We start from the raw sequence: 12,763 nt of genomic DNA, 5'->3' as shown, positions 1-12,763 counted from the left end.
TCTCTCTGCACCCTCCCCCCCAACCGCACTTGTTCTGTCTCTCTCAAAATAAATAAATAAACATTTAAAAATTTTTTTTAAATATTACTTTCTCTTCAAAGTTCATAGGCCTTACTTTGGTTAGTATATGAACCTAGAAAGTTTCCCCGTAAATGAATGACTTTTTTTAAGTTTATTTATTTTGAGAGAAACAGAGACAGAACGAGTTGGGGAAGGGCAGACAGGGGGAGAGAGATGGGATCCCAGCAGGCTCCATGCTGCCAGCACAGAGCCTAATGCAGGGCATGAACCCACAAAACTGCAAGATCATGACCTGAGCTGAAACCAAGAGTCAGATGCTCAACCAACTGAGCCACCAATGCACCTCTGAATGACTTTTTAAAGGTAACTTTCTATTTTTATCTCAGGTCCAATCTTGAGGCTAGAATTCAAGACCTTCTACAACTAGGTTCTAATTTACTCCCTTACTAATGATTTACATTCCATTAGCACTGCACACTGCAATAACACAAAAATATATTTGATGAGTTGAATCCATAGGGATATTATAAGCAACATAGTTAAGAACAAAGGCTCTAGAGTTAGGTGCCCTGGGTTTGAGTAAGCCCTGGAACTTACTGAATGACCCTAAATAGTGAATATGTCCCTAAGTCTTCCAGTCTCCTCCTTTACAGTACAAAAGTACTTGCCCCACAGGACTCTTGTGGGGATTAATAACTGACAATTTATGTAAGGGCTTTATAATAAATTAAACATAGGGGTGCTCGCTGGCTCAGTCAGTAGAACATGTGACTCTTGCACTTGGGGTTATAAATTTGAGCCCCGTGGGGTATAGACATTATTTAAAAATAAAGTCTTGGGCTGCCTGGGTGGCTCAGTCGATTAAGCGTCCAACTCCAGCTATCATGATCTCACAGTTTGTGAGTTTGAGCCCCGAATCGGGCTCTGTCCTGACAGCTTAGAGCCTGGAGCCTATTTCGGATTCTGTGTCTCCCTCTCTCTCTGTCCCTCCCCCACTGCAAGTTCTCTGTTTGTCCTCTCTCAAAAATAAACAAATATTTTAAAAAATGTTTTTAAATAAAGTCTTTAAATTAATTAATTAAATGTAACCCATCCTTATTATAATCAACTTTTCTATTCATTTTTTTTTTAATGTTTTTATTTATTTCTAGGAGAGAGAGAGAGAGAGACAGCGTGAGCAGGGGAGGGTTAGAGAGAGAGAGAGGGAGTCACAGACTGAAACAGGCTCCAGGCTCTGAGCTGACAGTCAGCACAGAGCCCGACGCGGGGCCCGAACCCACGAACCGCGAGATCATGACCTAAGCCAAAGTCGGACGCTTAACCGACTATGCCACCCAGGCGCCCCTATAATCAACTTTTCTAAAGACAGTAACACTTCTATGTTAAGATAGAATCTCCCAAGCAATAATAGAACTAATATTCATTCTTTCTTTTTATAAACATTCACTAGGCAACTACCATATGCGAAGCAATATACCAGGCCTGGAATATATCCTGGTGAATGAAATAGAAATATTTTCTATATTCATGGCAAATATATAAATAACCTTACGACAAAACTCAAAATTTATTTATGCCTGTACTTGTTTCATTTTAATAATATGAAGAAGTAACTTATAGTACCTTCCTTCTTGTCACTCTGGCTAATTTCAGCATGAGGAAACACTTTTTGCAAGACTGCTAGGATGTTGTTGAAGCTTCTTTCCAATAGCGGCTTTATGATGGGGGATAGTGCATGTCCTGAAGACATGACAGCACGTTGAGACGCAGGCACAATATTCTGCATTGCATGGTAAAAGTCTTGGGCATTGAGCACTATTGAGGAGACATCTAGCTGCAGTTTATGGCTACTAGCATAGATCTGGGGATAACGCCTCCGCAGAGCAATGAGGGCGGCTTCAGTGCACAGGGCCTTGATGTCAGCTCCACAGTAGCCTAATGCACAAAAGGAAAAGAATAACAAAGGTAATAAGTTCATTCTTACAGTACTAATAATAGTTTGCAAATATAAACATCTTTATTAGTGTGTATATTAGGAAATAATTAATACTAAATCAATAATTATATACAATTTTATTAGCAAACACTGACCATGTAAATCACCTAATAAAATTACTCAGTAATAAAACTATCCTGAATATTTTAATTAACAAAACATGAACTAATGATAAGCCATGTATTTTGTGCCAAAAACACTGATTATAATGTACAGTTTTCTTCAGGAAAAGTGTTTAAAGAATAAGTTTCATCTCAATCTTTCATCAATATTATCAATTATTAGTTTAGTCCTCAAGACATCACACTTACCTATAAATTTTTCTAATATCACTAATTTGCAAACACATATAAGGGGGCAGTACAAAGTAGAATATATGCAGAAATTTCAAAAATAGAGCCATTCTACTACCAACTTTGAGTGCCAACCATAGCAAATTTATATGTAATTACCCCAAAAATTATACTTTAAAGTTGTCACTATCTATCATAATTTCAAAGGTATTAAAGGGAATAAGAATCCATTAATTTTCCATATTAACTTCCTTTTAATATGTCTTTAACTTAAAATAACTGATAATCTAGTTCTAAAGTCTATACAAACACAGTGTATTACCCATTACCCACATGTAACTGATTATTGTAGTTAACAGTCAAGCCCCCAGTGCTTTGAAATCTTTTGACTCACTTAAGCAACAAATACATACAAAAATACACAAACTGTTAGGTCTTAACCAGAAAAAGGAAGAAAAACTCAAACCAGCTATGTTGCTTTTATATCAGCAATTAAACTTGCATTTGGTCACTTTTATCAGTTATGCCAGCAGGGGGAACTATTCGAACTAGTTTTAAAACTAAACCCTAAGAGGGGCGCCTGGGTGGCTTAGTCGGTTAAGCGTCCGACTTTCCGACTTTCGCTTAGGTCACGATCTCGCGGTTTGTGGGTTCGGGCCCCGCGTCGGGCTCTGTGCTGACTGCCAGCTCAGAGCCTGGAGCCTGTTTCAGTCTGTGACTCCCTCTCTCTCTGTCCCTCCCCTGCTCACGCTGTCTCTCTCCTAGAAATAAATAAAACATTTAAAAAAAAAAAAAAAAACTAAACCCTAAGCTCTTCCAAGAATGGCATCAAGCTTATTTATCTTCTTATACCAAGCAATGACATTGTAGAATACTTGAATAATGAAATACAAATGATGATTAGGAAAACTATAAGCAGAAAAGAAACAGCTCCAGACTAACTGGCAGAAAAAGAACATTAAGGCACAAAACCAGATAAATCAAACTGTAAGTAACTCACACAACCAAAATGCACCTCTATTGTTAGTAGGGCCATCCTGTTCATCGAGTTTCACAAATAACAAAAAGTCCTCTTTGCTCCATTTCTTCCGTAACATGTACCACCTTGTCATTTACCTATTATGTTTACTGTCTGCCTTCCCCAACTAGAATGTGAGCTTTGTGAGTGTACAGTATTCATCAGTTTTGTCCACTAACATATCTCATATACTGAAAATAATACCTGGCCTAGCCTTCAGTAGATATCCAGTAAATATTTCTTGAGTAAAAGAATGAATAAAAAAAGAAAGTAATTCCAGGGTTATAGTCTGGGAAAGTAAAACTGTTACATTACCATGTACTATCATAAAAAGTGGAGGAATTATATCTACTAGATTTTTCATCTTTTTTGAAGATATCTAAATTCTTTACTCATTAATGAAGAGTAAAAGTTTCATAATGAAAATTATGAAAAACATGGAAAATTTCTGCACTGTTCAAGAAATATTTATTCAGTTAAAGGAAAACTTAGTATGACTATAAGAATCTAATTTAGAAAACTATAAGCAGACTAAGCATGAACACTGTCCCATGACAGCAATCAATCTACGAAATTTACCATTAGTCTTTCATTTTATATTCTATTTCTCAATGAATAGCCCTGGGGGAAAAAAGTATCTTTTCCCATGCCATACATATCCTAATTAGACTAGTTCAACAAAATAACTGTAAAATACCAGCTCAGTTATAAACAGTTAATCAAATAATCCACTTCAGAACAAGTAAAAAATAAACTACCATCTTTAAACAACATAAACAACCACATTTCTTTTTCTTCTTGAAAAGAACATACACACCTGGTGAATGTATTATATGAACCTATTTCTAAGAGCAAAAGCCTAAATTAAAAAAAACTCAGAAACAATGCAAAACAGAAAAAGCCACTAAAAGATATTTTATCTAAGTGGTGCTCATAACATTCATGTTTGACATAATGTCAGTAAAATACATAATAGCAATGGACTGGTCATTTTTTCTTAATCTACTAAAGATAATTTAAGAGTTACCAACAACAGATCCCATTTAAAGAAATTAATTTTCACTCAGATTATCATAATCAATAGACAAAAAGAATGAAATTATCTTCATTACATTTGCCTGTGAATGAGAATTACTGGTTTATATCTGGGGTTCTCAGTCTTGGCTACTCAACAATGAAACTGCCAACAATGGATTTCCAACAAACCTAGTGAATCAGAATCTCTGGCAGTTTAATATCATAAATGTTTATTCTGAGAAAACTTTACAAGTGATTCTGACATATGAAAGGAAAAAACTGAGAACTACTTGATTTAATAATATACTTCCTTTACTAGACTCTAAAACAATTAAAAATTACATGATAACCATGGCTAAATAATTATATTTAGTATCACGTGTCCTGGTTTAGGCCTCTTGTCTTGTCAGAATTAAAAGTGTATTTTTTCACTCTCTAAAGGATTCTGATTTAAAAACTAGATGCAGGTAACATGATCACCCTAGATACACAGAAAACACACTACAGTCTTTTGAAAGTTAAAAGCTGATGTTAAAAAAAAATCAACATCCCTTTCATAAGAATTCCATAATCATATTAATTCTACCATTACTATTCTAATACTGATGAACACAAATATCTAGATATCAAAGAAAAAGCAAATTTTTTTTCTTTTTAAGTAAGTTCTATGCTCAATGCGGGGCTTGAACTTAACGATCCGAAATCAAGAGTCTCATGCTCTAACAACTGAGCCAGCAAGGCACCCCAAGAAAAAGCATTCTTAAATATTGCCACTGAAATGGAAACTTGTCTGCAAAACTGAAAATATGAGCTATTAAAAAGGTTACAGACTAGACAAGGATAATAATAAAGTTTTAGGAAGTTACCATTTACGTAAAACATCAAACATAAGGTCCACAAGAAAGACCTCTCACTGGGACACTTTCATTGTTTTGGCCCTCTCAGTGAAAATAAATAGACAAATATGATTAGGTTTGAGGTCCTCATAACCTTAAGCTCCTACTATTCATACATGTGATCTGGACGCCAAAATTATGTGAGGACTGCTTTTAAAAAAAAAATCACACCTATAATGCATGCAAATACCTCCAAGTACTTGGGAATTTATTTTAAGGTAAAAGTTACCAAATCCATAACCTCTAACAAGGGGTCAGTTGTCGCTGCAGTTTTCATCAAGACTACATACCCTTTATTAGGCATAAATTTTAATGAACTGAACCCATACATGTTAAAAAATGTTTGGGATACAGAAAGTGATAAGTTCATAATGAATTTAAAACTTATTACTATTCTGTTTCTGTCTGAAGACCTGCATTTTTTATGTGAAACTGGCAACTTAAATGGAATACATGTCAAAATCAAAAACAGAAGTCATTTAATTATAATAGATTTTTATGTAACTCTCCAGGAAGAAAACGGTGTATACTGTAAGCAGATTCTAAACCACCATCACCACCACCACCATCCCCCCACAAAAGGCAAGAGGAACTTTTTAGTCCTATAAGAAATTATGTCTCAAAAATGTTTAAACTTAAGAAACTGACTTTTAAAGCTAAAATAAATCACTTAGAATAATGAGAAGTTGTGGCCTTTGGAAATGAAAAAAGGAAACTGAGATTCTAATATTTAGGATGAAAAATTAGTGTGTAATCTTTCAGATGGTAGATAGGGTAATAGTAAGTAATTTTAAAACACCTATCTTTTAGGGAATTTCCAAAATTATTTGAAGACTACTGCTTATTTTAGCTAAGGATCATTCTGTGGCAAATTCACAAAAATCTACAAAGATTTCCCAGTCTGATCCATACTCTAGTAAAATATCATAAAAGTAGCAGGAAATAAAAGGGGTCAAATTTCAAAAAGGGAAAAGACTGGATTTTGTACCAAATACCACCCTCTCCCATAAAGCAGCACAAGGGCTTTGCAGAGGTCAAGCCAAATTTACATGAAATGGGTTTGGCGCATGCTCTCTTATACCAGGCAAAGCTTAAACTGGAGTAGTGCTAGAGAGATTTACGTTTTCTCCTCACCAGAAGATGTCGAGGTCTTTGTGGTTCAAAAGTTGAGGTATGCTGCTTCGGAGATGGAGGTCCCTGTGGATGAAGAGGATAATTCGGATGTAGCTAACTGAATGGACTAATGTTCTATTTAAGTTTTAATATTTGATGGTGGATCAAAATGATTTTTTAACTAAGTTATTCTTTCTGGTTTTGGTAACTTTAAAGTTTTCCCAAGTAGACTGCTGATTGTTAGTGAGCTTATTTGGGGATTTTTTCATAATGCTTAAAAAGTTCATGGAGAAAGATTTTTAATTTTTATTTCTGAGAGAATAAGAGGAAAATAGACAGAAGATAGATAAAGAATGAAGGGAAAATACCAGTGTATATATTCAGTTGCTTAATACACTATTCACTTTTATTTCAGACCTAATTAGAGCCAAAACCCTGAATTCCATCTCCTATGTATGATCCTGTATGTACATAAAATACTCTTACTATATCCTTTTAGGACAGTAGTAGTCATTCACTCTGTGGGGAGGATCTTCCACTCTATGAATAATTTAACATTAAATTGGACAGTTTTGTATTTGGGGAAATACTAGCAGATGCCAGTATTTTCTTTAAGACTCCTCTCACTCAACTTCTTTCTAGACCACAGAAATGAAGATGAGCCCGTCAATCTGCAAAGTAAAAGACTGCAGTCCTGCCTTTGATGTGGACCTTTATCTCTAAAGGTTAGCTTATTTTTCTCAGCAAAATTTCTAAAAGAGAACAATTCCTAAAATGATACAATGCACTAATATCATGGAAATCCAGCACTCAATGAAAGCATATTACTACTAGCTTTATTAATAATCAAACACCTACTGGCAGCTAAAATTGTAATTTAGAAGTATTCAAACTTCAAGTGAAATGTTCAAAATAAGTGTTACATTTAAAGGCAAAGCCAGCCATCTATTGCACAGAGACATAACTATATTCATTCACATTCCAAACATAAGGGGAAAGGGCCGGCAGCACAAACAATAACAATGAAAGAATTCAAATAATAGCACTCACCAACACATTTTTCGGCCAATTCACCTAAAAAAGCATCTGACAATTTTGGATTCCAATCCCTGGTATGGATCTGTAAAATGTGTTTTCTTGCCTAAGAAAAACAGTACAAATAAATAAAATATCATCAACCTCTCAAATGTATTCGCTGGAACAAATTTATGCGCTAACCACCACCCCAGAAAAGCAACTGCTTATTTTTTTTAGTTCATTTTTTTTTAGTTTATTTGAGGGAGAGACAGCACGTGGGGGGTGGGAGGGGTTGAGAGGAAGAGAGGGAGAGGAAGGAGAGAGAGAAAGAGAAAGAGAGAGAGACAGAGAGAGAGAGAGAGAGAGAGAGAGAGAGAAGAGAGAGAGAGAATATCCCAGGCAGGCTCTGCACGGACAGCCCAGAGGCTGAACCAGAGCTCAATCCCATGAAACATGAGATCACTGTTGAGATCACTACCTGAGTTGGTATCAAGAGTCTGGACATTCAACCAACTGAACCACCCAGGCGCCCCAGCAACTGTTTATTTTAAAAGAAATTTAAACACCATGGCATCCACATCAACTCTAATTTCCCATAATAACAATACAGTAATACGTAGTAGAGACCATGTCTCTGTTTATCAAACTAACATATTTAATATTCTGAGAGGTGAAGGAGTTAACTAGTGGCACATATGACTTAAGTGACTGATCTTGACTCATCTAGGACTAGATTAAAAACTAAGTGGGCACCTGGGTGGCTCAGTCGGTTAAGCGTCCGACTTCACTCAGGTCATGATCTCATGGTGCCCCACGTCAGGCTCTGTGCTGGCAGCTCAGAACCTGGAGCCTGTTTCAGATTCTGTGTTTCCTTCTCTCTCTGACCCTCCCCTACTCACACTGTCTCAGAAATAAATTTTAAAAAAACATTAAGGGGCGTCTGGGTGGCTCAGTCGGTTAAGCATCCAACACTGGCTCAGGGTATGATCTCACGGTTCATGGGTTCAAGCCTCACGTTGGGCTCTGTGCTGACAGCTCAGAACCTTGAGCCTGCTTCAGATTATGTGTCTCCCTCTCTCTCTGACCCTCCCCTGCTCACACTGTCTCTCTCTCTCAGAAATAAAACACTAAAATTTTTTTTTAATCTTAAAACTAATTTTTTACTTTTAATTAAAAAATTAAAAACTAAGTTTCAATATTTTGAATGAATGACCTGAGATCATTTTTACCATCTAAATACATAGAAAAATATAGTTTAATGTATATAGCATTTATAATCTTTTATTGAAATATAATTAATTATAATTGTACAGTGTTAAATAGTTTGAAATGTATAACATAATGATTCAACAATTCCATACTCAGTGCTAACTTCTTTTTGTTTTTAAGTAGGCTCTACGCCCAACGTGGGGCTTGAACTCATGACTCTGAGTTCTGGAGTCACATGCTCTACTGACTGAGCCAGCTAGGCACCCCACTCAGTGTTAACCTTTAAACTACAGATTCAGATTTCACAGAACTTTTGGTTCTATCACATGCATGAGGTATTATGACTGCCAATGAGCTAAACAAGTAATTTAAAACTTGAAAAAAGTTTTAAAATTGAAAACATTTTCAATCAAGTAAAGAAATATAATGCATATCATTATCTTGTAAGTTAGTTGATACTTTAATATATAACATGGTAGTATTTCAGTGAATATTAATCCAATTCATTTTAAAAAGTCAAATGTTTGAGCAATTCTACCTTGATTTTTTTTTTTCAAAATAGCATTTTCTACCTTTAATCTGACTACATAGCACAATCAAAATTTTAACACCTTGGTTTCAGATTAAATGAAATTTCTTTTTCTTCCACAGTTAAAAAGAAACTGAAGTGGTAAGAATCCATAATCAGCTGATATTACCAACATGAAGAGGTATATCAGAATTTTACCTTCACATTTGCCTTCTTTCAAGGAAATTTGAAAACACTTGTTCCCTCAACACTGATAGTTGAGATTCTCAAGACTATGAAAAAGCAACTTATAACAAAGAGGATAATTTTATTGGGTTAATGAGGAATTTGGGGTCCAGCAAAAAGAACTTCAAAGTCATCAAGATAAACTGACGTGTACCTGGGTGGCTCAGTCAGTTACGCATCTGACTCTTGGTTTCAGCTCAGGTCATGAGCTCACAGTTTGTGGGATCGAGCCACACATAGGGCTCTCGGCTGATTGAACAGAACCTGTTTAGAATTCTCTCTCTACCCCTCCTCCTGCGCGCGCTCTCTCTCTCTTTCTCAAAATAAATAAATATTAAAAAAATTTTTTGAAGTTGATAAAATTTGATTATCAATAGCTATTGCTCTAATTCCAAGTTCTAAGTTAGAAGTTCAGCTACCCAAAATAAAGCAATGATGTGACATTTATTTTCTTCAAACTCGAAGTATCTGCCTGAATATATACCAAAAAAGTATAACATCAAGGTCCAAAAAGATATCATCCTGAGAGTTTATATTCTCCAGAAGATGACATTAAGAGATCTATTTGGCCTCATTCGCAGCACAGGCACCACTTAGTGAAGACCCTCATAGAATCAGAAGCACATTAAAAAAAATTTTAAGCTAGAAGATACCACAAAAAATACCTATTCTTACCCTGTCATTTTACAAAATAAGTAAAGGTTTAGAGAAATGAAATTACCTAAGGTCAAAAGTTATTGTCCGGTCTCTAAGACATTTAGTGCCTTGCTCTTTCTCTATAGAATCAATCAGAGTCTCCTTTCTCTATCATAAAAACAAGAAATAGAAGAATTTAACTAAATCAGAAATGCTTCATTATGTACTTTAACACACACTCTCTCTCTACATATGTGTGTGTGTGTGTGTGTGTGTGTGTATAAAAGTTACATGGCTTTCCCTACTAGAAAGTAGCTTCCTCTACTATTAATAGTTAAAGGGGCACCTGTCAAGTGAGCATCCAACTCTTGATTTTGGCTCAAGTCATGACCCCAGGGTCATGGGATTGAGCCCCACGTTGGGCTCTGCTCTGGGCATGGAGCCTGCTTGGGATTTTCAATCTCTTTCTCTCTCTCTCTCTCTCTCCCTCTGTCCCTCTCCTGCTTGCACACGTATATGTGCTCCATCTCTCTCTCTCAAACCAAAAAAAAAAGTCAAAGGCATATTCAAGCTCTCATTTTTCAAGATTCAGAAATACAAAGAACACCTGTAACAATCATGAGTGTTGATGATAATAAAGAAAAAAAACAAAAAAAATTAAAAAGCATCGCTGCCTCAAGAAGGTACGTGCTATTTTATGCTAATAAAGGGTTAACAAAATTACCAAAAGTTGTAAGAACCAGAGCTTCCTTTTCCTTTTTTTTTTTTTTTTTAACTTTTACTTGGTCAAACAACAGGAATCATGATATTCCACTGCCCAAACTACAGGACTAACATGAGACATGGACAGACTATTGCTTTAAATGAATGTCCAAATGGATCCTTAACGCTCCCCTCACTCTTTCCCTAAACCATTCAGTAAGGCTATCTCCTAGCAAACTAGTTCAGTTTCTCTGTCTTCACACTTAGCTTCTCATTCAGACCTTGCTTCCTAAGTCACTAAGAAAACCGAAGCAGTCAAGAGAGAAGTTCAAAAGACTTTTCACACCAATTCTGTCCACCTGTTGGCATATGTACCCATAATACTCTGTCTTCTCCCTAGTATCACAGAAGAACTATCCAATTCCTATCTAAAATCATTCTCACCACTCATATAGTAAATACTGTCCCCCCTCTTGCCTATTAAGGACACGTTGTGGTAATTCTTGTTTCTCAATTTCATCACCAAAATTTCCTTCTCTAGTGGATAACTGTCCCAGCTTTTTTAAGAACACGGGTTCTCTTGCCTCCAATTCCCTCGACATTTATCACCTCACCTCAACCCTTTGCACCCTTTTGGAGCAAAACTCTTTGAAAAACCTACCTTCATTCTCTATCTCCAGTTCATCCCCTCCTATTCTCTTAAGATAACCATACTCCAGACAAGCTTTTTTGCACCCATCACTAAATCAACTTGCTCCCATCAGGTTCACCAATGACCAGCATAATGATCAATACAATGGTCAATTTTCTGTCCTCATCCGAGTTAATTTAGCAGCATCTGACAAATCAGTCATACGCTTCTCATTGTTTTACTTTCTTCACTTGGCTTCCAGAATCTACTCGTGTAGTTTTCCTCTTACTTTACTGACTATGCCCTAGGACAGAGGATTTGATAATCTCATCTAATCTTGATAATCCATGACTTTAAACATTATCTAAGCAAAAATAGCTAGTTCAGGCCTTTTCCATAGACACAGACCAAGAAAAATGACCTTAGGTTTAGGTCTCAAAGTAGTTTCCTTGAAATGTAGAAAGTTAAAATTAACATGGAAAACTATGTTGAGATCCATGCCATACAATATGGTAAGCCACTAACTACATATGGTTATTGTATTTAAATTTTTAAAGAAAATTTTAAAACCCAGTTCCTTAGTCATACTAGTGACATTTCAAGAGCTCAAACGCCACATGTGACTAGTGGCTACCATACTGGACATTGCTTAGTGAACAATGCAAATACAGAACATTTCCATCATTACAGAAAATTCAATTGGACAGTGCTGTTCTAGTCCTGGTTTATTGTTAAATCTCTGATTTGTATAGATTGTACCTGAAGTGTGAGTATCGTGACTGGCATACATGACTGAGATCCACATGACTAGGGTAAACTGAAGATACTTGGTTAATTCGGATAATGGCTTTCCTGTGCCGAAATGAACACGGGCTATGTCTCAGAACTAAACACATTCCCCACCTATGCTAGAGCCTAAAAGATGTGCTTGGACTATAAGATGTTCCAAAGATAGCTGGTGCTTCCCTGTGCTGAAATAGACTTGTTCCCACTTCTACCCTTGTCCCTATACCTAAGCACACCTCTACACATTGATACAGTCCTGGAAGCTGCACTTGGGTGATGAAACTGAGGCTGTATACGCTGTTTCCTATCCTGATAAAGTTAGGTAAATTCAGTACCAAAGTAAAGCCTCTAAGTTAGACAGTCCAAAACAGAGACAACTACTAGTTGATGTGCAGACTGATTTCAAACTGAAGTATTAATTGTTCTACACAGTAGCACCATTGACTTCATTTCCCCATAGTCTTCTACACCATCCTACTAATCACAGCATTTCACATCTGTGTATGTAAACCAGGCATTTTATATGGAGATCTAAATCAAAGCTATGCAACAATTACAAATGTGCATGTGTGTATATTATATATTCATAAATAGTATCTTCTTTCTTTAGGTTATATTTGTATGGGTATGTGTTATGTTTTAATTAGGCTTATTTAAAATGTTAAATTACATAG

At 35.9% G+C, this 12,763-nt stretch overlaps 1 protein-coding gene across 3 annotated transcripts in view; it reads right to left on the bottom strand.

Annotated features, from left to right (window-relative positions):
- The window catches only part of ATAD2B (ATPase family AAA domain containing 2B), a 162,955-nt gene that overhangs the window by 72,174 nt on the left and 78,018 nt on the right, over window positions 1-12,763 (bottom strand). For all 3 annotated transcript variants that reach the window (XM_039238342.1, XM_039238343.1, XM_039238344.1), the window contains 2 exons: window positions 7,405-7,495; window positions 1,645-1,956 (listed from right to left, as the gene is read on the bottom strand). In XM_039238342.1, coding sequence (XP_039094273.1) covers window positions 1,645-1,956; window positions 7,405-7,495 — 403 coding nt within the window. The remainder of the gene's footprint in view (window positions 1-1,644; window positions 1,957-7,404; window positions 7,496-12,763) is intronic.

Source organism: Hyaena hyaena, unplaced genomic scaffold, assembly GCF_003009895.1.
Source record: "Hyaena hyaena isolate Hyena2069 unplaced genomic scaffold, ASM300989v1 scaffold_138, whole genome shotgun sequence".
NCBI lineage: Eukaryota > Metazoa > Chordata > Mammalia > Carnivora > Hyaenidae > Hyaena > Hyaena hyaena.
This window is presented reverse-complemented; position numbering and strand designations above follow the sequence as displayed.